Genomic DNA, 26,551 nt, shown 5'->3' with positions numbered 1-26,551 from the left:
GAAACAAAGGCCCATCTTTTTCTTAACACTAATATTCTGTTGTTTTATATGACTAAGAGTCATAGATAGTGGTGTGCTAGTAAATATTTAACAACTAGTTTTCTGGGAAAAAAAGCAAACTTATTTTAAAATCTAATCTGCATTATTGGCATTTTCCATTACTTTCTTAGGGCTAGACAATCAGCAAAACAAATCAAGCCCTGATTTGTAGCTTTTGTCAATTTCCAAAGTATAAATGTTCACACTGAAAATTTAGCAATTAGCTTTTGAAAGCCAGTTTGAACTGGAAACCTCCACAGAAGACAATAATGACTGAAGAATTAAAAATATCACTCATAGAGCAATGTAAAGGAACATGGTGGGTGCAAAATACAACATACAATATCTAAGGCACTTTGGAATACGGTAGAGAAAGGTATAATTGAAAAAGAAGGTAGGCTATTCCCATGGTGATAGTAAGGGATTAGATTAATTGATCAATCAGTAAGTGTTCATTAATCACCCATGGAATGGGGAACACCTTGTGTAAAGGTATGGAAGCAAGAGATTGAATGCCATGTAACAAGTAGGCCAGTTTGGTTGAAATGTAGAGTATAGAAGACCATTGACTCTGGAGAATAAGGGCTTGGGTTTGAATTCTGGCTCTAACACAACCTATGTGATGCTGTTCCCCTGGACAAGCCACTTATCCTCCCTGGTCCTCAGTTTCCTCATCTGTAACACAAGGGGATTGTACATGATGAAGTCTGGACAAATTCCCTAATTAATTGTGTCCAAAAGTAAATGTGTCATTATGGATCTTATGTCTAGTATCTCTCTGTTAAGAAATAGGGAGTGTCCTCACTCCTCTGGATTTGTGGTTGGTCATTGCATTGATCAGAGTTGTGAATTCTTTCAAAATTGTTTATCTAGTTCTTGATCTATGTCCTCTTGACTATGAGTAATATGTATTCAGCCTGGAAAGAGAGGTGATAAAGGGATTCTAAAAGGCTTTAAAGGTCAAATGGGAGAATTTATATTTTATCTTAGAGATAATATAGAGCAACTGAAGCTTCTTGAACAGTTTGGTTACTCCACTAATAATCATTTAATGTCAGGAAAAAGTAGAGAAGGTCCCAACACATTGGGAGGATTCTCTCTATCCCTATTCCACCAACTCCCTAAAATGAATTTATACACTGACGTCGACAAGAGTCACTGAGGACGGGCAGGCATGGTTGAGTTGGAATCTTCTTTGATGGGGAGAATATCCACATCTATTGGTAAGTTTCAGTTACCTCAGTGTAAAGCAGGGTATTAATTGCCCCACAGAGTTGTCTTATGCAACACAAAACAATATGGACCATTTTTATTTTTAGATAGGGTATATATATATACATATATATATATATAAAATAGTGTATAGTATAGATAGTTTAGATAGCAGTATGGTAGCAGATAGCCAGTGCTAGACTGAGTCAAGAAGAAATGGGTTCAAATTTGACTTCTGACATTGCTAATGAAAAAGTCACTAAATATCTTTGTACTCTAAACAACTCTATAGAAATTATCTAGGTCATAGATGCTTTTGACAAGGTTGGTTTAGGGAGTTCCTCATGTTGATAAAAGCATATATCCTTTGATGATTTTTAAAAATGGAATTATCATCAAATTTTTGAATTCTAACGTATAGTGTCAAGCATCATATATGCTATGTGGGAAAATCACAGGTAAGGAGAGGTCAGAAATCATAGCTGACCCCTTTTCCCTTTCCTAAATTTCGACCTCCCTTGCAGATCCCTATCTATCACTTCTACTTGGGAACTGGCAACAGCCAGCCTTTCATATTTAGCCTCCAGGGATGCTGTGATTTAAGCCTAAGTAGGGACACACTCTCCTCCTACTATTTTTAAAAAGTGTGGAAGGCAACAAAAGATAAAATGACAAAAACATATAAAGGGATGAATTTATAGAGCACAAAGCCTTTATCAATTTTTATCTTAAAATTCAATACTAAAGTTTAGCCAGAGTTTGGTTTTATTAGCCCAACTTATTGGACACCCTGTTCTAAAGTCCTTTTTTATCAGCCTTCCTGGGGTATATTTCCAAGGCAAGTCAGAGACTTCCTAAGAATTGTCAATCTTGATAACCACTACCTATTTATGGTGCTTCATGCTGGGATAAATGATACTACCAGAAAGAACATAGAAAGCATCATTAAGGATTATGATATTCCAGAGGAAAAAAATCCTGAAGACTTTGGAGAAAACAGATAATATTTGTAACCCTTTTATTGATTGAAAATAAGAGATTGAGAAAAGAAAGGCAGATCTGGGAATTGTGCAATGGGATGAAAAGGTGTTTGAGGATGCCATTTGGATTTCTGGAGAATAGCTTAAATCATAGGAATGAAGGGCTCTTCAGAAGAGACAGAGTATACCTGGCAAGAGGTAATAAAAACACATTTGCTAAGCATCTTGTGAATCAAATCAAGGGGGCATTAAAATGAATATGGAAGGGGATGTGAAAACTGCCTATATATACCTGCCAAGACAGATATCATACAAAATTGCATGATTATGAGCAAAAGGATAAATATGAGTAGAAAGGAAAAGTAATTCAAGTAAGACAATACTCAGGAAGGCAATCAGAATAAAAAAAACACACACACACACACATATATATATCCTTTGATGTATATGTATAAATGAATAAAGTATGGGTAATAAGTATGGTGCAATAAGAAACCTTGACCAACTAAAATTTTAAAATACATGCATGGAAAATGGAAGCAAGGGTAGATAACAGGGAATACATAAAAAAGTATTTTTACAGAATTCTAGATGAATAGAGTCAGAAGCATTTAAAAGCAGAATGAGTTGAGGCTAGTGACAAATACAAAGGACAGTAAGAGAGGATTTTAAGATTTAGTAATCTTGGAGACTAGAAAAAGTCCAAAGAAGGTAAAGGAATAATGGTTGTGGAGGACAGGATGGTGATCAAAGACAATGGAGGGCAGAACTACTCAATCCCTCATTTGCTTCTATTTTCTCTGCCAGGGAGAATGATCTCTGGACTGGGAAGGATGGAACAAAGATGATTGACAAGGAGATGGAATGGGAGCTGTGGGGAAATGATAAAAGAACACAATAAACTGTTTCCAAATTATCAGGACCAGCTGAAATAAATCACAAGGTATTGAATGAACTGGATGATACATACATACATACATATATATATTTGCTGAGCTACAGCCACTGATCTTTGAAACACCATGAAGGGTGAGAAGGGATGCAGGACTGGAGAAGGGAAAATATTTTCTCTTTGTTAGTAAATTTTATGTGATTTAAGATTATCAGTGGTGCTTCCTCTTTTTTTCTTTTAAAATATTATTACTATCTTTTCTTTTTACATGACATTAGTTTCAAACATATCCATCATCTCCCATCCCTTAACCAGCAAACTTTTCCTTATAAAAAAGATTTTAAAAAGAGAAAAAAGGTAAAACTCTGAGCAAGTAACAACTTCTGTGTGCCTCAGTTTTATCATCTGTTGTTGTTTGTCCTTTATTCTTGAAAAAGACCAACAGCATCAAGAGGGTGATGTCTTGACTAGTGCAGGATTTAAGTGAGGCAGAGCTACACAAAGTCATCAAAGTACCTACCTATCAGGGTGGTTGTGAGGATAAAATGAGATAATCTTCACAAAGCACTTTGCAAACCTTAAAATGTTATGTAAATGCTAGCCATTATTACTATTAGGGGCAGTTAGATAGCACTGTGGATAAAGTGCTGGGCCTAAGGGTCAGAAAGACTCAACTTCATGAATTCAAATCTGATTTCAGACACTTAGCATCTGCATGACCCCAGGCAAGTCACCTAAGTCAGTTTGCCTCAGTTTCCTCATCCACAAAATGAGCTGGACAAGGAAACGGCAAGCCACTCCAGTATCTTTGCCAAGAAAACCCTAAATAGAGTCATCAGGAATGGGACACAACTGAAAGTGTTATTACTATCAGTATTAATAAATCTAACCAATACATTGACCTTATTTCATGGTATATGCAATGTTACATACACATAGTCCTTTGTAATGAAAGAATGTATTTTCTCAATTCTTTTCTAGGTCCAAGCTTGCTCATTTTAGTTACGTAGCATTTAGTTTCATTTTATTCCTTTCATTTACATTCCTGTAGTCATCATGTCTATTGTTTTTTCATGTTTCTGCCCATTTTATTCTTTTTGAGTTCAATTAAACACATTTATTACATTTATTAGATCAATAGGATCACAAGTCTAGAGCTAGAAAAGATCTCAGAGACCATTTGGTTTAACCTCATTTTTTAAATTAAAACAAAATCTGCCTTTTCTTTTTCCTGCCCCATCCCCTTTGAAAAAGCAAGAAAAAACCCATCCCTATCATAAACACGTATAGTTAAGGAAAACAAAGTCCTGCATTGTCCATGTCCAAGTCTTAGTCTATACTCTGAGTCTATTACCCCTCAGTCAAGAGGAGTTAATCATCTCATTCTACCAGGGAAGTTAAGTGACTTGACAAAGATCACACAGGTAATAAGTAGCAGAAGTATGATTTGAGCCTGGGTCCTCTAGTACCTAAGCCTGTGATTTTTCCACTGTTTTGTTGTTGTTCAGTTGTTTAAATCATGTCATGAAACCATTTGGAGGAGTGGTTTGCCATTTCCTTCTCCAGTTCATTTTATAGATGAGGAAACTGAGGCAAATAGAGGTTAAGTGACTTGCCTGGGGTCACACAGCTCAAGTGTCTGAGGCCAGATTTGAACTCAGGAAGATGAGTCTTCCTGACTTCATCCACTGTGCCACATAGCTGCCACATTTTCCACTGTACAGTGCAGCAATATTCCATTATGTTTATATGCCACAATTCATTTAATCATTCCTCATTTTATGGCCATCTACTTTGCTACAAAAAAGTGCTGTTCTCAATATTTTGGTATATATGGGAACTTTCTATCTTTGACCTCATTGGAGATATATGTATCTAGCAGTAGGATCTGTGGGTGAATATGACTTAAAAATAAAAAGGGTAAATATTGACCTGATTTTCTTTTCTTTTCTCTTCTTTTCTTTTCTTTTCTTTTTTTTTTTTGGTGCAGCAATAAGGGTTAAGTGACTTGCTCAGGGTCACACAGCTAGTAAGTGTCAGTGTCTGAGGCCGGATTTGAACTCAGGTCCTCCTGACTTCAGGACTGGTACTTTATCCACTGTGCCACCTAGCTGCCCCCTGACCTGATTTTCAAAACAAAGAAAAGGAGAGAAGCTACAAACCATGGTGTTGTGAACTTGACTTTGATTCCTGGAAAAAAAAATCTTTAATGAATGAGAAGAATGATTTTCTTTGTGAGAACTGAGAAGGGAAAAGGGATCCCTAAGAACTAGCATGGATTCAAGAAAAAAAAAAAAACAAAACACCATGCCAGATGAATATAATTTTCTGACAGAATTACTGCCATTATTGGAAGATCATGTCAATGTTGCAAATATCATACACCTGGATTTTTAGCAAAGTGTCTGTCAGGAGAGCCTTCTGCACAAGTTAGAGACATATGGCCTAAATTCTAGTGCTATTAAGTGGATTCAGAAATGGTTGAATGATTGGATCCCAAGAGAAGCCATTAAGAGGCTGATGTCAACTCTGAAGGAGATCTTTAAGGAAGGACACTAGGGATCTGCCCTTACTACTCTGCTACTTGACATTTTAATCAGTAACTTGGATTGAGGTATAGGTGTCTGCCTATCAGATTTTTAGGTGACACAAAGCTGGGAATGATAGTCAATACTTTGAATTACAGAATTGTAAGTTGTTTTTTTTTAAAGCAAGTGGGTTGAATCAATTGAATTCAACAATGGGTTGAATCTAGTAAGATGAAATTCAGTAGGAATAAATATAAAATTTTGCCCTTAGGTTTATTTGGTTTTTGGGGTTCTTTTTAGGCAATTGTGGTTAAGTGACTTGCCCAGGGTCACACAGCTAGTAAGTGTCAAGTATCTGAGGCCGGATTTGAACTCGGGTCCTCCTGACTCCAGGGCCGGTGCTCTATCCACTGAACCACCTAGCTACCCCATGCCCTTGGGTTTAAATGTCAACTTCACAAGTCCAGGGTGGTGAAGGCCTTGGCTGTATGAGAATCTGTGAAGAAAAGTTGTGGCAATTTTAGTCAACTGCACACAAACTCAGAACAACATGGGGTGACAAGGTACCCAAAACAGTTACCACTGACTTAGGCTCTATTAGAAGAGACATCTAGTGCTCAGGATGAGGGAGGTAATAACCTTGCTGCACTCATCCCTGATCAGAAAACATCTGGAGAACTGTATTCAAGTGTCCTTGAGGGTTTGCTTTATCTTTTGCCTCTTTCTGTATCCCCAGCTGACACATAATGTGTGCTTAATATTTATTTACTGATTTATTAATTGACAAATTAGAGCATATCTAGAGGTGGGTGATTAGGATGGACAGTGTCCTGGAAAATATTAATTGAAAGGTCTGGGAATTTTCAACTTGGAGAAGAAAAAGGCTTAAGAGAGGACATTAAAGCTGTCTTCAAGTATTTAAAGGGGTGTCCTGATGAAGAGGGATTAGATTTAGTATGCTTGGTACCAGAAGACAGAACTGGGTAGAAGCTGCAGAGAGACAGTTTAAAGTCTGAGGAAAGGACCAATTTCATAACAATTAGAAGTATCTGAAAATTTAGATATGAATTCGACAAGATAGTCTTCAAAATCCCTTTCAAATTGGAGAGATACTGTAAACTTTGTAAATTTCTGTAATAGCTCAGTAGGAAGATTCTGACTCTCTTGCCCTTACAATCATATTCTTTATTTTCATGTTAATTTCCTTAGACCTTGTCTTCATTCGGGGTCAGACAAGATAATCGTTGAAGTTCATTCTCACTCTAACATTGTATATTTTATTTCTATTCAGCATGTTGCCTAGGGCTGAAGGGAGAATCATATCTAAAATCACTTAGAAGTCATTTAGATGGGAACAATCTAATATTTTTGGGACAATTATCTGGTCTGTTCAGTCTGGTGAAGGTACAGACCTCTACCTGTTCCAGGACTAGTGCAAGTGTATCACACACAACAGCACATAAGGAAAGCTCACAATACCTTACAGACATCGCTCCATTCCCCTGGTCCATTTTCGTTGACCGCACGGACTTTAAACAGATACTCTGTGCCAGGAGTTAGATTATGTAGTTCCAGATTCTGTTGCATTATGTCTCGTATGTGTCCACAAAGTTCTGTCCGGACGTTATTGGGAGGATAAACAATAAGTTCATAGAATTCCATCTCAAAATAATCCACATCTTCTGTGGGACATGTCCAGTAAATCTATGAAGGAAAAAGAAATCTGCATGGCCCACTCCCTCCCAAAAGATCATACAGTTTAAATTCATTGATACTTCTGGTTTAGTTCAAATATCTATTGCACTAAGCTTTTGGCTTCTCCTTCCTGCATAACAAAGACCAACATAATGAGGATTCCATATATGACCTTTGTAGTGAACACTTAGTAACTGTGAAATCATGGACAAGTAAGCTCACCCACTTTGTCTTCAGTTGCTTCATTTATAAAATGGAGATAATAGCACTTTGCACTATCTGCCTCATAAGAATGCTGTGAAGAAATTGCTTTGTAAACTTTGAAAAGGCTATGCAAATATGTTAAACATAACATCACTTAACATGCCCCAAATGGGGTCAAAATACTAGTTTTTTTTTAAAGTCTTTTGAGAATGTATGAAATGTGACACTGACTCACACTCATGGGCCATTGAGCCCAGTGTTTTCTTTCTGATTGGAGCATCAAAAACAAATCCGTGTTTTGGAATTTCCTTTCTGACATCAACATTAATTGGTTAGGCATGTTCCTCAAGCAATCTGATTTCATAATGAAGAACTCATAATTAAATCATTTTATATATAAATTAAACTCTACCCCTTTAAAACTATTTTTATTCTTATTAGCTTTACCTCTTCATTGGCAATTGGATTTCTGTGGCAAAAGAATATAACAGCTAATGTTCAACTTACTGGTAATAAACTCATTACTTAGCTAGCTGATCTTCAGACATCAGGTATAGATTCTTGCTCAGACTCTATGTTCAAAGCCTTTCCAGGTTGGTTAAACTTGCTAGAACTTACCCAGGGCCAGCTCCACACTACAATGATGGGATAAGGATTGGAACTGGAGTTACAGGGTACTTCCAGGCAAGGAAACACCCTCTTCTAGTACAGGTTTGACCCTTCTCTACAATTTAGAGCCTTACAGAGTTGCCTAGAGCAATGGGAGTTTAAATGATCTGCCCTGCATAACACCTGATTATATATGTCAGAATATAGAGTGTGTCAGAAGTGGGACTTGATCCAGTTTTCCTGACTTTAAGGCTAGTCCTTCCTGGGATGAAGTTTTAAGTTCCATGAAGTCCTCCTTTATGGGCAGTGACTAGGCAGAGTATATTATATTATAGGTGGTGGTGCACCATGGCCTTGCCTCTCCATCATTTCTCCAGGACATATTGAAGAGAATGTAGAAATGCCTTAAGCTGTGACTTATCGTCTTCTTATTTGTCACCTCCACAACATCTATCATCTCTGTCATCTTTCTATCCTCATACCACAGCCAACCTTATTTAGGCCTTTATCACCTCTTGGTGGGACTGCTGCAATGGTCCCCTATGTAATTGGTCTTCCAGTATTCAGCCTTTCCCCTTACTAAGTCATCTTCCCCACAGTGACTCATTTGTTATTCCTAAAGAATAAGTGAGGTATGATTATACCATTTCCCAGCTCAGGAAGCACGAGGGGCTCTCTATTGCCTCAGGGGTAAAATACAATTCTTTTGCCCCTTAAAGCCATTCACATTCTGGCTCCAATCTAAATCTTTCCCTCTGATTAATTCTACATTTTTTCCTGACTCTTATTTTACATTACATATTCTTTTTACGGTGACATTACTTGAGGCTGTCCCTCTTTCTGGAATAGCTTTCCTCTTTTGTCTTTGCTTTGGACCCCCAGATCCCTTTGAGGCTCAGCTCAGATGCCACCTCCTACAAGAGAAGAGGTCTCTCCAACTTGGTAGTATTGCTCTTACTTAGTAATTACTTTGTATTTATTTTATATATTTGTTTTTACTTATCTGGGTATATATTGTTTCCCTACAAAAGAAGTAAGTTCCTTGAGTGTAGGGATTGTTTTGCTTTTTTTCTTTGTTTTCTTCATTGCCTAGTGGTAGGTGCCTAATAAATGCTTGTTGACTTGAGTAACCAACAAAGAATTGATACTGGAGGAAAGCTATAGTGCTCTCCACCTGAAACTTCGATATTCATTCTATTTGTCACATAGCCAGAATGAGTCAACCCAAGTCTTCCAGTTTCCACTTCCATACCTCTCTCTCCACTGTTTCATACTATTTCTTGTATTCCTTAAATGAGACTCTTTAAAGTTGTCCACATTCAGGCTTAGTTGCCATTTATAGCCTCTTCTTCCTAAATTGCTTAACTCACTAGGAGAGTTTATAGCATAATTTTCTACCTGGGAAATTTGATGGTATTTTCCATCTTGCAAAGGACTTCTGCCCATGTTACATAAGATTGGGGGGAAAGTATGGTGTGGTCAATAGAGGTTTTGGAGGCAGAAACCCAGTTTTGTTACCTATGTGACCTTGGGTGAGTCACTTTAACACTTTTGCTCTCTATTTCTTTTTTTAAAATAAAGGGATTTGAACTAGATAATCTCCTAGATCCCTTCTAGCTTTAAATACTATCAGTTCAAAAATCACTTTTACTATTTGCCCCTTTCCATCCAGAAAAGTTCCTATTAATCCCTATCTTTTATTTCTTGATTACAAGTCAACTTCCTATCAATTATGCTAGTTTTATAAATAATATGTGCTTTATTAAAATACAGAGTGAATGCTAAATGACATAATTCTCACCTCAATATTATTAATGAGATTACACATAAATAATATTGTAAATTTAATTCTCCTTCTTTCTACCTTGATACAGATATTTTCTCATTTGACAAGCCCACTTTTTAAGGCAAATAGGTCTACCATGAAATCCAGGAAAAGCATTGTTTCAGACAAATCTATTTCATGAAATCAGTGTTCATAAGGCCACTCACAAAGATCTTAGATCATAATAATCATTAATTTTGGTCCAAGACTAGTAAATAATAGAACTCTTTATTGGTAGTTAAATTGAGGCAGAATGGAAGAATTGTGATTTTTTTTTTTTTTTTTTGGTGAGGCAGTTGGGGTTAAGTGACTTGCCCAGGGTCACACAGCTGGTAAGTGTTAAGTGTCAGAGGTCGGATTTGAACTCTGGTACTCCTGAATCCAGGGCTGGTGCTTTATCCACTGCGCCATCTAGCTGCCCCAGAATTGTGATTTCAATTCAAACAGTAGATTGGAGGTAGATTTGGAACTAAGGTAGATTTGGAACTAAGGTGACCTTTTAAAAATAATTACTACTTGTAATGAGAGAAGATTGTGTTTACATAAACATATAATAGTTAAAGAGCATCAACAGTTGGCAAATTGTATCCGAGTTCATGATTTTTGATAAGCAAAATTTTCTTTATTTAACCACTGGCTTTTGGTAAGAGCTGTTTGTAATGGAAAGCACCAGTGAGTTGGTGTAAAGAGAGATCTAGGTTCAAATGACACCTGGGAGACTTCATTGATTTGTGGCTATGGACAAGTTACAACTTTCCTGAGCCACACTTTTCTCATCTGTGAAATGGGAAGAATAACACCTTTCATACTTATCTGACGGATATTCTGTATCACCTAAGATATGAAAGCTTTGCATTGTTAAAGCATAATATAAATATCAGCTATTGTTATTATTAGGGATAGGAATCATGATATCTTTGTGGTAGGGAATTCCAATGTAGAAAACTTTCTCTAAGAAAGCAGGTTGACCCCATCTCTGAAATTTATGGTTTTAAGAGAATTGCCTCAAATACAGGTGTCAAACATGCTTCCTTCCTCCAATACACATGCCACAGCAGGAACAAGATTAAAAGGTAATTGGGAAATATTTCACAAAATAAATAAAATACAACAAAACATACATATGTTAATATGTGGTTTTCTAAAAATAAATATGCTGCCCACAGGCATCTTTATGTTCAGTTTAGTGCCCCCTGTTTCCATTTTAATTTGATACCATTGACCTGTAGCACTGAGAGGTTGTGACACTCTGTGTCGGAGATTGCTTTTGAATCTTGTCTTCCCGGCTCTGAGGTAGGCTCTCTATTAACTAATTCATGCTGTGTGGTGATGCCATTAGAGAGCTGGCACCAAAGTCAGGGAGATCTGAATTTGATCCAGTCTCAGATACTAACTAGTCGCGTGACCCTGGGCAGATCACTTAAGTTCTGTCTGCTTCAGTTTCCTCATCTTTAAAATGAGGATGGGCAACTAGGTGTCACTAGAGTTCTGGGCCTGGAGTCAGGAAGTTTCATCTTTCTGAGTTCAAATTTGGCTTCAGACACTTACTAGCTGTGTGACCCTGGGTAAGACACTATAACTTTGTTTGCCTCAGTTTCCTCATCTGTAAAATGAGCTGGAGAAGGAAATGGCAAACTACTCCAGTATCTTTCCCAAGAAAACCCCAAATGGGGTCAACAAAGAGTCAGATATGACTGAAAACAACTGAACAACAACAAAATGATGACAATAATAGCATATCCCTCCCAGGGTTGTGAAAATAAAATGAGGTATCTATAACTTTCTTTGCAAACTTTTAAGTATCATATAAGTGCTTTGTTGTTTAGTCTGTCACATCTGACTTTTCCTGACCCCATTTTGGGTTTTCATGGCAAAATACTGAGTAATTTGCCATTTCCTTTTCATTTTACAGATGAGGAACTGAGGCAAACAGTTAAGTGACTTGCCCAGGGTCACACAGCTAGTAAATGTCTGAGGTCATATTTGAACTCGGGTCCTTTTGACTCCAGGGCTGGCACTCAATCCACTGCACCACCTAACTGCCTCTATATAAATGCTAGATGGTATCATCATCATCCATTTGTATTTGATAAACCAGGCACAAATTAAACTCTTTGTGATGGTGATTTTGTCCCTACCGTTGGTTTAAAAAATATAACCCTTTTGATATGTTAAACATTTCTTAAAAGAGGAAAGTTAAGGAGACCACTTATAAGGCGAGATACTCTTATTTGACCACAGGCCCAGATATACCTAATTTTTTTTTTTTTTAGTGAGGCAATTGGGGTTAAGTGACTTGCCCAGGGTCACACAGCCAGTAAGTGTTAAGTGTCTGAGGCCAGATTTGAATCCAGGTACTCCTGACTCCAGGGCCGGTGCTCTATCCACTGTGCCACCTAGCTGCACCCCAGACATACCTAATTCTAACACTTGGGGTGGTTCAGGACATTCTGTGAGACACTTGCTTACACATTCTTATGTATGTACCATAGACATCTTAAACGCAATATGTCCAAAACAGAATTCATTATCTTTTCTCCTAATCCCTTCTCCTACCATATTCCCTATTACTATAGAGGGCAATACCATCCTTCCAGTCACTGAGGCTTGTGATTCAGGCGTCATCCTGGATTCCTCACTGTCTCTTACCCACATCCAAGTTGTTGCCAAGGCCTGTTGATTTCATCTTTATAACATCTCTTGAATATGCCCCCTTCTCTCCTCTGACAGTTGTGTTATTTAAAACATTATGGGACTAGGCTGGAGTTTCTAAAATATTGCTACTTATAAATGAATTTCTATTACACCAGTTTTGTCAGTAAACATTTATTATTCATTAAGTTCACATATTAATAAAGTATTGGCCACGTGTATCCCTGACTTCCTCAATGGTCACAGGTTTACAGGCCTATGCAAGTACCTACCCAGTTTGAAGAGTAAAAGTCCCAAGAAGGAGGACAGACAGAGAGCTAGCCTCGGATCCCCAGGGGTTTTTATCCTCTTTTTGGTAGAGGTGGGTCACCACACATTGATCTAAGATAATTGGTTAGCATCATTCAGCTCCATTGATTGACATGACTTGGGGGTGGTCTAGAGATCAAATTCCAACCATCTAGGTGTGCTTCTTCCCCTAGCTAATCAGAGGGATCAATCTGCATTTCTTTTGGGCTCATCCCAGGTTGGTTTCCAGGGAGGGGGAGAGAGCAGCTAACACTAACATGTCTAAGTTTCTCCTAGAAATTCATTAATAATAATAATTATTTTCTCATACACTGTCACCACTATAGTGCAGGTCCTTATCACCTCACATGTGGACCATTGCAATAGCCTGCTGGTGGGTTGGCCTGCCTTGTCTCTCCTCACTCCAAGCCATCCTCCAGGCAGCCACCAAAATGATTTTCCTAAAGTGCAGGTCCCAAAGTGTCATCCTCCCCATCTCAATACACTCCAGTGGCTCCCTATTGCTTCCAGGATCAAATGCAAAATGCTCTGTTTGACATTAAATGTTCTTCATAATCTGGCCCCTTTTTATCTTTCTAGTTTTCTTACACCTTACTTCCCCTATATGTATTATTTGGTCCAGTGATACTGACCAGGCTGTTCCACCAAAGACATTCCATTTCTCTGCTTTGGGGGTTTTCTCTGCCTGTCCTCCATGCCTGGAATACTCTCCCTCTTCAACTCTACTTACTGACTTCCCTGGCTTCTTTTAAGTCCCAACTAAAATCCCATTCTTTTACAGGAAACCTTTCTTAACACCTCTTTATTCTAGTGCCTTCCCTCTGTTCAATATTTCCTATTCTATATTTAGTTTGCTTTGTATATATTTATTTGTTGTCTCTCCTATTAGATTGTAAGTTCCTTGAAGGTAGGAACTTGCTTAGCACTGTGCTTGGCATATATAGTAGGTGCTTAATAAATATTAATTAATTAATTATATTCGTTGACTAAAATTGGTAACAATATTATTACTATTTAAAATCCCACATCCTTCTGATAGGCGGGTAGAGGGACTCCCTCTTTGATGGAACACAACTAGATATTAAAAGAGAAATTTATACTTCCTGTAGATCTTTCCTTGAAGTATCCAGGCTTCTATCACCTTTTGCAGTAAACCTGACTCTTTATTAGGAAAGCCCTTTATTAGCTGTAAAATCAACTACCAATAATCATTAGCATATAAGTTACTTGCCTGGTAGGGATTTTGTCATTCTTGGTATTTGTATCTCCAGCAGTTAGCCTACACATTGTAAGTATTTAATAAATGCTTGTTGATTCATGTTAGTTTTTTTATGTTTAATTATGCAATCCTAATTACTGAAAGGGCACTTTGGAATCCTGAGGAAATGGAATTTCGAGGGAAACTTTGACAGTGTGACTCCAGTAGTGAATGACTAAGGGAACCAGTGTCTAAGCTGGCACTTGCTCTCACCGATAAGAATTACTTTGGTTCTTATAGCATGGTTATCCCAGTAGTTTCCTTCCTTGCTCTGACTCCATTGATGTAAAAAACTAAACAATTCAGTTCATCAGACATTTATTGAACCTCATGTGTGTCTCAAGTAAAACATTTTCAATAGTCAGGGTTTCTGGGTAAATTATAAATTTTATTATCACTGCTAGTAAGCAGATTAACAAAAAAATGACTCATTTGTCCTCTCTGTGACAGAAAAAAGCTAATCTGTGAAACCTTCAGTACTTATAAAGCCTTTGGAAAAGGGGGTACACCTGTTGGTGAAAATCAACTCTAACTGGTTAACAAGTAATGAGGATAATTAATATTATAATGAGAGGTGGGATTTTTCTAATGAGGGGCTAGGAGATTAGACTCTGATCACTCAATTTTGGTCAAAGAAAATTATCTGTATCCATTTCACCCCTCTGACAAAAGGGAGAATGCATATTTTCCCAGACCTAGGTCAGAATCTATCAATTCACCTAACCTTAACTTTTGAACAGATCTGAGTTTTCCCTTTCAATATCAGCCCTGTACTCTAAAGGCTCCCTGAGTAACCTACAGGTCTGATTTGTGAATGAAGTAGAAAAGGGGAAATATTTTGGTCCTAATTCAATAATTTATTAAATTCAAGAGAGAAATAAACATTTCTGTCATGTGCAAGGCACTAAACCAGGCACTTGGGACATAGAGATGAAAAACAACATAGATGTTGCCTTCAAGAAGCTTATTATAATCTATTAAGACAGATATATACATAAGTAGAGTACAAGGTAGAGTACAATTGGGTAAAGATGAGAACCAGGAAGGGGAAATTTGAGGAAGGTGAGAATATTTTTAATTGTAGGGATCAGAGAATGCTTAGGAGAGCAGGTGGGGCCTAAGCAGAACCTCAAAGGAAGATAGGCCTAAGCAGAACCTTAAGGAAGACATTTTTTAAAGGTAGAGCTGAAGAATCTATGGGAGTGAACAGAGGTGGGAGAGCAAGATGTGACTGCAGAATAACTAGTAGTCTGATTTGGCTGGATTATAGTTCGTGTGATGGGAACTAACTGGAGAGGAAGGTTGAAGCTATGTTATGGAATGCCTTAATTGAAGTAAAAGCAATTTGTCTTTTACCCTCTGAACAATAGGAAGCCACCAAATGTGTCCTTATCAGGGAGGGAGTATTTCCACATTTTCTAGATAGAAAATTCTCTAAGTATAAAAACGTTTAAAATGTTAACCCTTTTGTTTGGAAATATTTGGAAGATATACTCTCTTGTTTTCTTAAATAAAGTGAACATTTAACCTTTTTTATTTCCTAGTGATGCAGCCATCCCTAAAAAAATTAATGTATGGGGGCAGCTAGGTGGTGCAGTGGATAAAGCACCAGCCCTGAATTCAGGAGGACCTGAGTTCAAATCCGGCCTCAGACACTTGGACACTTACTAGCTGTGTGATCCTGGGCAAGTCACTTAACCCTCACTACCCGCCCCCCAAATGTACAATGCAGTGATATTAAGAGTTATGGAAGTATACTGGGCTAGATACCCCCCCCCCCCCACACACACACACTCCCTATATTATATGGTCCTATATTGATAACATCTCAGAGTTCTTATGTTTGTCTTTTCCCCCTATTAGATTGGATTCATTACTTTCTTGAGTTACTACTTCTGTAAGTTTCCTTGCCTCTAGCAATATCTTTCCCCCCTCTCTCCCCTAAGATTTGGTTTTTGTCATGAACCATGGAGTGGGAAATCAAACATAACTGAGTGTTGTTATGTATATCTAAAGTTAGTACTAAACAAAACAAGAGAAAAGATTTGAGGGATGATAATGAAAAGAGTGAGCAGTGGGTCCTGAGTCAGAGAACCCAGGTTTGAATCCTGGTTCTACCACTAATTAAATATATGACCCTAGGCATGTCACAATTTTTTTTTGGGGGGGGGTCTCAGTTTCTTTACTTATAAAATGAAAGGGGTTGAACAAGATGACTTCTGAGGTCCCTCTCAACTATAGCTTAGGGATATTTTTACTTTTACTTTGTGTCCTCTATTTTGGTTACTCAGGAGTCTTTTTCTTTTGCTGTTGCCTTTTTTAGTTCTCAGCTATATTCCAAATAGGTGAGGTTGCCAAATAATTGATTTAAATAGACTGCTGAGCTTGATTTGGTTTCCTTAGTAGGATTACCTACTTGAAGAGAAAACAGTGACTGCTTAAATGTCTGCTAGTCAGCAGTATTTTCTTGTAAATGAATATAAGCTTTTAGGTACAAGTTAGTTTCAGGGAAGCTGTATTATTGTGCCAGATTCTTCAAAGCCTGATTGATACCCCATAGGTAAAGTGACTAGGGAACCTTCTGCCTGGAAGAACTTTAGAAAAAAGACTCTGTGTGCAGGACAGAGAAGGTCTAACCACTTTTCCTATCAACCTGTGTAAAATTATCCACAATATTTTAGTCCTACTCTAGCACTAACATCTTGTGAAATGCCATAGAGAAAAGACTTACTTTGGCAGCTCTTGGATACACCAATGTCTGGTAGATGACAATGAGCCCTGGAACTTTCAAATTCCCTTCGTTGGTGATATACCAGTTGTGAAAGCTGCTGTAGGTCTGGACTTTTGCACCTTCTGGAGGAGTAGACCAAAAGTTCTGGCCTTCGGTAGGTGCCATCCAGTAGGTAAAGAATCCTTCCGTGGCCCTGGGAGTGGAGATGGATTGTGTTCTTCCATACATTTCAAAGCTTGCCCTACCCTTCTCATTAGGGGATCCTGGGAGGGACTGTGAAGAGTAACTGCGCTGAACTACTTGGTGATTGGTAAAATTTTGGGCACTGAAGGTGACTTTTCGAGTAATCATCATTTCAGAATGCACGGGATAGGGAGTGGGTGAAAAATCACCTGAGGATGACTCTTTCTGTTGCTGGCTAGGGAAAAGGGCATACAGGGCATTAGCTAAGTCTGTGAAATTCAGCTGAAGGACCTCTATGCTGTCTACCTTGAGCTGTGGGTCAGGCCGATATGTGTTTTGGATCCCCTCCTCTATTTGATCTACCAAAGCCTTAGCAGACTGTAGAAATGCCACCTGACCTGTCTCTTTCAAAGCTTCTTTACAAAACTCAATTAGTCCATCCATTTCCTTAACTTTAAGAGTTGTGGCACACACATATTTTTCAATTTCCTTCTGCCTGTATCCTTCCATATTCTCCAGTTGCTCCATGAGGGATTTTTCTTTTTCTTGAAGTATACGCCTCAGTCTTAGGAATCCACCTCGGATTGTTTTCCTTTTTGACTCTTTGTCCACTTTAATGCCATTCTTTAAAATGTTGAATTCTATCAGGTCATTATCAATCTCAAATCGGACTGAAAAACAATATGAGGCAGTTATTTCAACTTCAGGTTAAATACTTTCTAACCTTCCCTGATTTAGGAGGCATCCCCAACTACAACCAGAGCAACTGATCTTGCCACCTGATTTCTAAAATATCATTTAGCACCAGAGAATAAAATACAATTTGGAATTTGTTCTATAACTGCTCCCTCCCCATGAAATTCCTTCAGAATGCCTAATGCTCCATTGTGATGCTTCCTCCTTGCAGTGGTCAATCTGAAGACGAGATGGAAGTGGGGTCAAGATATTTGAATTAAAATCCTGGCTCACTTTAGTGAGCATGGGTGACAATCTCATGCCTCTGAGATTCAGTTTTCTCATTTATAAAATGAGTATAACACATCCCAACAACTCACAAAGCAAGTCACTTAATGTCCCTAGGCTTCACTTTCATTGTCTGTAAAATAGAGACAATAAGTTGGGTTGTCCCTAGTGATCAAGACTTCTCTTGATAATCATTTAAAGCATGTTTTGCTTAAATCAAAATACTTGTGGAATTTGTAGATTAACCCCTTGGGATATTGCTGTTTATTTTCAGAGACAGCTATCTTAACTATTTCTAGATAAACATTTGCACAGGGAAAGGAAAGACTCATAATGCAATAACATCTGTACCTACCAGGAAATTAATTACCATAAGACCTATTTTCTTGACAGATCTGGTTGGCCCTTAGCAAAATTGTGAATTTGCTGGTTTCTTTCATACCTCCAGATTCTCTGCTTTTTCCCCCTTCCACCTATTCTTTTTTTGTTCTTCCTAATTCTGTTGCTTTTAAGAAGATATCTGTTAGCATAGAATGTTATCATAGCTTTAAAGTTAGAAGGAACCTTGAAGGTCATCTAATCTAACCTCCTTAATTTAATATTGGAGAAACTCTGGCCTAGGAAGGCTAAGCGACCTACCCAATGTCACATAAATAAGTGCCAGAGTCCAGATTCAAACCCAGATCCTATGGCTCCAAATTGGGCACTCTTTTCACTATACTGAACTGACTTAGTCATTAATATCTTGTTTTTGTTTTTTTGTTTTTTGTTTGGTGAGGCAATTGGGGTTAAGTGACTTGCCCAGGGTCACACAGCTAGAAAGTGTCAAGGGTCTGAGGCCGGATTTGAACTCGGGTCCTCCTGAATCCAAGGCCAGTGCTCTATCCACTGCACCACCTAGCTTCCCCTAGTCATTAATATCTTAGCTTGAATTCAGGCACAAGGCTCCCCTGGTTGGGCATGGAGTGGGGGTAAATATTAAATTTTTAGGTTGATTTTTTCATAGGGGATAGAAGCCACTGTCAGTAAGTTAGGGAGGTTTAAGGAATTAATCATGATTTGGGGTTTCTATGACTCCATCTTTGGTTAGGATTGGAGACCCTGGCAGAGGTCCGTGCATGCTGGCCTCATGCCAGACACCTGTGTGCCTACATGGGCCTGGCCAAACTGTACTGTGGGGAAGCCCTGTCATGACTAGAAGCCTGGTGAAGGCAAGTCAGGTGGTCTTCAGTGTCTGGAAGAGGCCGGCTTGCATTTGTAGAGCAGCCTGTTAGTTCTGTCAATCAGGGCTGCCAGCTAATTAGCTTGGGGCTGTGTGTGTGTGTGTGTGTGTGTGTGTGTGTGTGTGTGTATGTGTGTGTGTGTGTGTAGATGGCCCTGTTTCCTGTGGGAGAGGGGGCTTCTGGGAAAGAGAAGGGAGGAGAGGTTTCACTTTGGCGCACATAAGAGAGGGAGAGGGATGCTGCGCAGCTGGTTCTCTTTGGAAGTTGATTCCAGGTGGTGGTGAGTTTGTGGGTTGTATTTTTTTTCCTTCCCCTATTCCCTTTTTCATTGTCCCTAGATTTATTAACCTCACTTGTGTTTTAAATGTGTTCCCATTAATAAACCCTGTTTTGTTTATTGAAAGGAGACTGTTAATCTCCTTTCTTACCCAAATATTACGGCGAGCTACCCAATTAACTCTCCCCATACTAAGTTCAGCCCTTACAGATGGCAGCCTTACAGAGGGCATTTAAAGGTTGGTGTGTGTGTGTGTGTGTGTGTGTGTGTGTGTGTGTGTGTGAGAGAGAAATGTCATTTTTATGTCTTTTCCACCCACCAAGAAAAGAAAGTCAGGAAAAAATGTTCCTGTAATCCATATTTTTCTTTTCTGGCTTCAGAGTGTGATGGAAAGAGTCTTATAACTGGACTTGGAAGAACTGGATTCAAATTTCAACTCTTCTACTTACTGTGTGACCTTGGACAAGTAATGTCATCTTATCTCTCTCTCTCAGTTCTCTTAACTATAAACTGAAGAGGTTTGATGAGATGATTGCATAGATCTTTGTGCCTCTAGATTTTAATTTCTCATCTCTACCAAAACCTGTGAGTGTGAATATATCCATATCCGTATGGATGTATGTACATAGGTTAACTCATGGTTTATTGTTTTCTGGAAATATTAAATCTTTAGGGAAGAGAGGTGTGGCTTTGCTGGTTCCACTAAAATGATATGATGGGGGTGGCTGCCTACTTCATCTACATATGCTAAAGTTGTCCCTTTAAATTAGTTAGTGCTGTCTCAACATAAAATTATAAATAAAAATTTAAAACACAAATTATAAATTTATTAAAATATCAATTAAAATTATAAATAAAATGTTAGCCATTTCTAGAGTGAGGAGTAGGGGAGGAAGAAAAAAAGAAATTTACATGATAATTTTGTTGTACATTTGAATGGAATAGCATGTTGTGCATGATAGATTTGCAGTTACATGTACAATCATCTTTTTATTGTACTACGTTATAGAAATACTTGTTTTATTCTATAAATTTAAAATAAAATTAAAAAAAAAGAAAAGAAAATTATGATGGGCTTGCCAACCAAAATACCAGGACATAAACCCATCTTCTTGTTCTCTTCTAGCTCATATACAAAATTATTCCATTTGCAAATAGAGCAGTCATTTTTCAGATTGTCAGACAAGACACACTATAATAGAAATAGAATTAGCTTGGGCTTAATATTGAATGAAGTTATTCCAAGAGCCCAAACTGCTTTTAGTGAGTTAAAAAAAATGAACAGAATAACAAGATAATAAAAGCCAAAAATTGAACAAAATTCATTAATTTAGATTGACCTGCTAGGAAGTTAAAAAAGAAGAAAATTAATTTTTAAAATCTTATATTAAGTTAAGGAGACAGACTACTTTAATTGATGTTTTCTAAGTCACTGCTTTTAGATTCAGTAAGAGTCAGATTTTTTTGCCAAAACAACAAAAGAAAAGACAACCTAACAGTTCCTTTACAGAGAGTACATACTTAAATGTTTGGTTAATTGAATTGAGCACAGAATTGAGCTCTCCTCTATGCTAACCTTTGATGCCTATTTCGGAATTGATTTTTTTTTCCCCACTGCAAAGCTGCCTCCCTAGAGAAAAGTTCCCCAAGTGATTAAACCATTAGAAGGGTAGGTGGATCATTGGTCAAAACTGTTATCGCTTGCAGTACTTGAAGCCAATTAAATAATTACTGACTGATCTTTAGACCTTAATTTGCAAAGGCCTTTGACCTACCCTAACTCATTTGACACTCTGAGGAGGGTAGTATAAAGTGTTTTAATCCCCCTTATTCAGAAGAGGAAACATTCAGAGTTTAGAAAAATCAAGTGATTCACAAAGACAGTAAACTAGCCTCTAGACATTTGTTTTTTAAAACAGTATTCAATCGTGGTTTCCTTTAAACAATAACTTCCCTGTTGGATTTAAATTCAATTTTGTTATATATCTTTTCAGGAACACACCTACTAGACACAGTGGAATATACTTATAACTGACACTGAGTATTGGTGAAAGGTAGAACTGGAAAATTTCTGGAGTAACAAAGTCTAGTTTTGGTATCTTCAGACTTACCTATTTCTTTATTCCCTCCTGAGACACCTTTCTACTCTGTACCCTGATAGTGCCCAGAAAGTCTGATTGCAGTACCCCAGAAATCCTCCCCTTAGAGCCTAGGACTTTCTTTCTTTTACCTCCAGTCAAGACTCCCATAACTTCAATTCAACTGGTCTCTAGTATATGGAGAAAAAAAAAAAGAGTAAAAATTCATACTGAGGTGTGAATGACTAATAGGACTAACTCTCCCAGGGGGTAATGGCATTTTAAAAGAGTTATATTATTATTTTAATGAATTATAGTTAATGATATGATATAATTATATACCATAGGCAGCTAGGTAATGCAGTAGATAGAGTACCAGGCCTGGGGTTGGAAGACCTGAGCTCAAATGTGGTCTGAGACACCTACCAGCCAAATGACCCTGGGCAAGTCATTTAACCCTGTTTGCCTCCATTTCATCATCTGTAAAATGAGCTGGAGAAGGAAATGGCAAAGCATTCCAGTATCTTAGCCAAGAAAACCCCAAGTGTGGTCATGAAGGGTTGGGTATGACTGAATGATAATTATATATCATAGTTAAATAATAACCCATTAATATAATTAATAGAACATCTACATTATATATACCAGTGACAATAAAAATAACAACCCACATTTATATAGTACTCTGAAGTCTATCAAGTCTATCAACAGCCAGAATGACTGGGAGAATTTCAGCTGATGTAGCAGAGGGATGAATTTCAGGAGGATGGTGTTTTGGGGTGAAGGGACCTTCCAGGGCTCCTTCAAATGTCTGTTTATGGACAAGCCTGGTCCTGGCCATATGTATTAAGAAAATAGTAGCTGAAGTTTATATAGTGCTTTAAGGTGTGCAAAAATACTTTGCATACAATATTTCATTTTATTTTGATTCCAACCCTGTTAAGTAGGTACTATAGCTATCCCTATTTAATAGATGAGGACACTGAGGCTTAGAAAGTGTAAGTGACTTGTCTATGGTCTCCCAAATATTAAGTTATAGACAGAATTAGAACCCAGGTTCTCGCTGTCTCCTACCTAGTCTAAAATTCTTTCTATTACATTGTGCTTACAAAAAGAGGTTGGGTCTTTGAGGTGGAAGTGCAAAGGAAGATGTGACAATAATGATAATAGTTAACATTTATACAATACTCTAAGATTTTCAACACCCTTTACAAATATTGTCTCATTTGATCCTTACAACAACCCTACAGAAAAGTGATGTTGTTTATCCCATTTTACAGATGAGGAAAGTGAGGCAGAGGTGAAATGACTTGAACAGGGTCATGGAGCTTATAAATGTCTGAGGCAGGATTTGAATTCCAGTCTCCCTAACTCTACCTCCAGTGCTTTATCCACTGAGTCACCTAGGGTTAGGGAGGATATTCAAGTAGAAATTAAATCTTTCATGGTTATTCTCCATTTAAAGACAATTAATTTTATGTTTTCCTAGAACCCAATCTTAGGATCATGGGCTTAGAGCTGAAAGGGATTGTAGAGGCAATCTAATCTAACCCTCCCATTTTACAGATAGGGAAACTAAGGAACAGCAAGAGTCAGCAATTTGCTTAAGGTCACACAGGTACTAAGTACAAGCAAGATTCAAATGGAGGTCCTCTGACTTCAAATCCAGCTCTCTGCTTATCACTCTCTGTCACCTTCCTCACCATCAGGCCTGTTGCTTCAGCAACTCCCTGTTAATTCTAAAATATATATATGTATAAATGCAATTATATATAAAGCAATTATGATTGTGTAATATATGAATATATACTATATCCAATAATCCTATAATATATGATATACAATACATACAATTATAGGATATAATAGTATATGGTGTATAATAATAACAAATAATATATAAGTATATTATATATGTGTGTATATATGTATATGTATATGTATGTGTATGTGTGTATGTATATATATATATATATATATATATATATATATATATATCAAATACACACCCACATACACATTCTTCTGTTTTACTTTTAAGGCCATTCATTACCTGGTTTCTCCCTGTCTTTTCTGTCTTCTAACAGTTTCCTTCCCTGTACATACTCTCCATTGTAATGACATTAGCCTTCTTGCTGTTCCTCACACATGACTCTCCACATTCCAACTTTATGTCATTTCTCTAGCTGTCCCCATTCCAGGAAAGTTTTCTCTCCTCATCTCTGTCTCCTGGCTTGTTGTAGCTAAAGACCCACCTTCTGTACGAAGGCTTTCCGGGTTCCTTTTAACCTTCTCTCTGAGAGCATTTCCAATTTACCTTTTGTATATCTTATATAGACAGCTGGGTGGCTAGAGTACTGAGCCTAGAGTCAAGAAGACCTGAATTCAAATCCAGGATCAGACCCTTACTCGCTGTGTGACCCTGGGTAAGTCATTTGGCCTCTGTTTGCTTCAGTTTACTCAGCTTTGAAATGGGGATAATAATAGCACCAACCTTGCATGTCTGTAGTGGGTACTGAATGATATAATGTTTGTGAAAGTGCTTAGCACAGGAACTAGAACATAGTAGGCCTTATAATATATGTCTATTCCCCTTATATGTACTTGGTTATTTTCATGTCATCTACTTCATTAGATTATGAGCTCCTTGGCTGCAGGGATTGTTCTTGCCTTTGTTTATATCTCCAGAACAGTGCCTGGCACTGTTATAATGCTTGTTGACTATTAATTGTTAATGACAGGGACCTGTTGATAGAGAGATCGGTTTTTAAAAAAGTAGTCATTAGAAAACCATTTCATCTACATTCCAGTTGCCTGAATGTTGTGAAACATCTGCCTGACTGACTCACTTTCCCACTCTACATCTGGATGTTGGCCATCTGTAAGTATGGCCACTATCTCTTTGCCTCTGGCATTTTCAAATACAATTCTTGATTACTTTTCTCACTCGATGGAGGCTTCACTATAAGTTCTTTGAGGGCCAGAGCCCTATTCCACTGGCCCAAATAGAACAGTAGAATAAGGAATCACTAAAGTTTTTATTGAGGATTTTCTATATTTCTAGCCCTTTGCTGGTTTCTCAGAGGTAGGGTGGAGGCTTACAGAAAACAGTATATGCATTAGCTATACATATGTAAAAAAGCTTGCTCTGGCCAGATATATCATTTAATAAATTTTTGATTTTTTTCATATTACATCTTAGATAATTGATGATTGTTGAACGAATGGGTGAATCAATGGAGGAATGAAATTCATTAGCGATGGTGGAAGGTGTTCTTCTCCCCCTCCCAGCACCTCCACCCTCCCAGCAGGTCCACCTGCTGTCCTTTAGCAAAATGCAAACATCTCCAAGAACAGTAACCATAGGATCACAGCTTTAGAGTTGGAGGGGACCTTAGAAGTCACCAAAGTCCCAATCCCTTCATTTTATTAGATAAGGAAACTGAGGAAACTTAACAGAAATGTTAAGTGACTTGCCCAGGGTCGCACAGCTAATAAGCATCTGAGGAAGGATTTGAACTCAGCTCTTCCTGGATTCCAAGGGCAGGGAAGCCCTATTCCCTATGCCATGCTGCCTTTGTGTTTTCTTAGTGCGGAGGCCCCACCCAAGGCCCCAATCGGGAAAAGGGGAGGGTGGACAAACAAAGTTTCCAACCTGATTTGAAACTGGCGATGGCGCTGAAGAGAGCGGCAGAGAGCTCAGAGCAGGCCTCCACTAGGCTAATGACGTCATGCCCATCATGGTGGATGTTCCTGCAGGTTTGACAGAGCAGCTCATGGTCATTCCGACAGTACTCAGTGATCTTGTGGTTCGGGTGATAGACACAGAGCTTCTCCTCCTGCTCCTGGCTAGAGGCGTCCACGAAAATGTGGTCATGCATCGATGTGTCCGAGTGAATGCTCTTGAGACACTCGATACAGAGATTCAAGCGGCAGGTGACACAGTGTTTATAAGCCAGCCTGTGCTCCCTGCACACCTGGCAGTAGGCGGGACTCAAGGCCCGGTCAAAGCGCCAGGTGAGGAAGTCATGTTTCTGCATGTAGCGCCTGGTGAGGCGGCTCCGCAAATAGTTCTCAGGTAGCACCATCTTGTTGTTGGGCAGGCAGTGGGCCCGCTGGCAGATGGGGCAATTGAAGATGAAGAAGCTCTCGGTGATGTCAGCTGTATCCTGGATCTTCTGCAGGCATGTTTCACAGATGCAGTGTCCACAGGGTAATATGTAGGAGTGCAGCCTAAGCTTGCCGCATGTGGGGCAGCCGAGGTGTTCCACCAGGTTAGACTGTGTTGTAGCGAGTAAGGAATCACAGCTTCCATTCTTGCGCAAGAGTCTTGAATTGAGAGCAGCACTAAAGATACCCCGCCTGAAAGTAGAATCACGGAACCATGGCATGTCAGAGACGGAGGGGACCTTAGTCTTCTAGACCATCTAATCCAACCCCCTTGTTTAACTGGTGAGGCCCAGAGACATTAAGAGATGTGCCCAAGAGAACACAGGCAGTTAGTGGCAGTCAAGATTCAAACCCAGGTGTTTTGACTCCAAACGCAGTATTCTTTCCACTGTACCGGGTGCCAGTTCCTTTATTTTAGGGATGAAGAAACTGAAGACCAGAGAAGGAAATGACTTGCTCAGGGTCACATAGCTAGTTAGTAGCTGATCTGGGACTAGAATCCAGGACTTGAATGTCTTTAGAGCTTTTCCCAGAACATTATGTTGATGCTAGTTTGGTCATGACCAATTAATTTATTAATCAGGAAGTATTTATTTGTGATAATAAGAGTGCAGCCACCCTATGAGGTGGGTGGGGTTGATGATTTTTGTGATAATTTTTGCCTTTTCTTTGTATCTCCTGTGATTAGCATAGTGCCTGGCAGGTGTTATTTTCTTGATGAAA

The 26,551-nt window shown here is 38.4% G+C and overlaps 1 protein-coding gene across 1 annotated transcript in view; it reads right to left on the bottom strand.

Moving 5' to 3' along the window:
- The window catches only part of TRIM42 (tripartite motif containing 42), a 61,432-nt gene that overhangs the window by 12,137 nt on the left and 22,744 nt on the right, over window positions 1–26,551 (bottom strand). The window contains 3 exon segments of the mRNA XM_043993522.1: window positions 7,131–7,355; window positions 16,935–17,788; window positions 25,314–26,005. Of these exon segments, the coding sequence (XP_043849457.1) occupies window positions 7,131–7,355; window positions 16,935–17,788; window positions 25,314–26,005 (1,771 nt within the window).

This window comes from Dromiciops gliroides, chromosome 3, assembly GCF_019393635.1.
Source record: "Dromiciops gliroides isolate mDroGli1 chromosome 3, mDroGli1.pri, whole genome shotgun sequence".
In the NCBI taxonomy this organism is placed as follows: domain Eukaryota; kingdom Metazoa; phylum Chordata; class Mammalia; order Microbiotheria; family Microbiotheriidae; genus Dromiciops; species Dromiciops gliroides.
The sequence above is the reverse complement of the archived record's forward strand: the minus strand, read 5'-3'. Positions and strand labels throughout refer to the sequence as shown.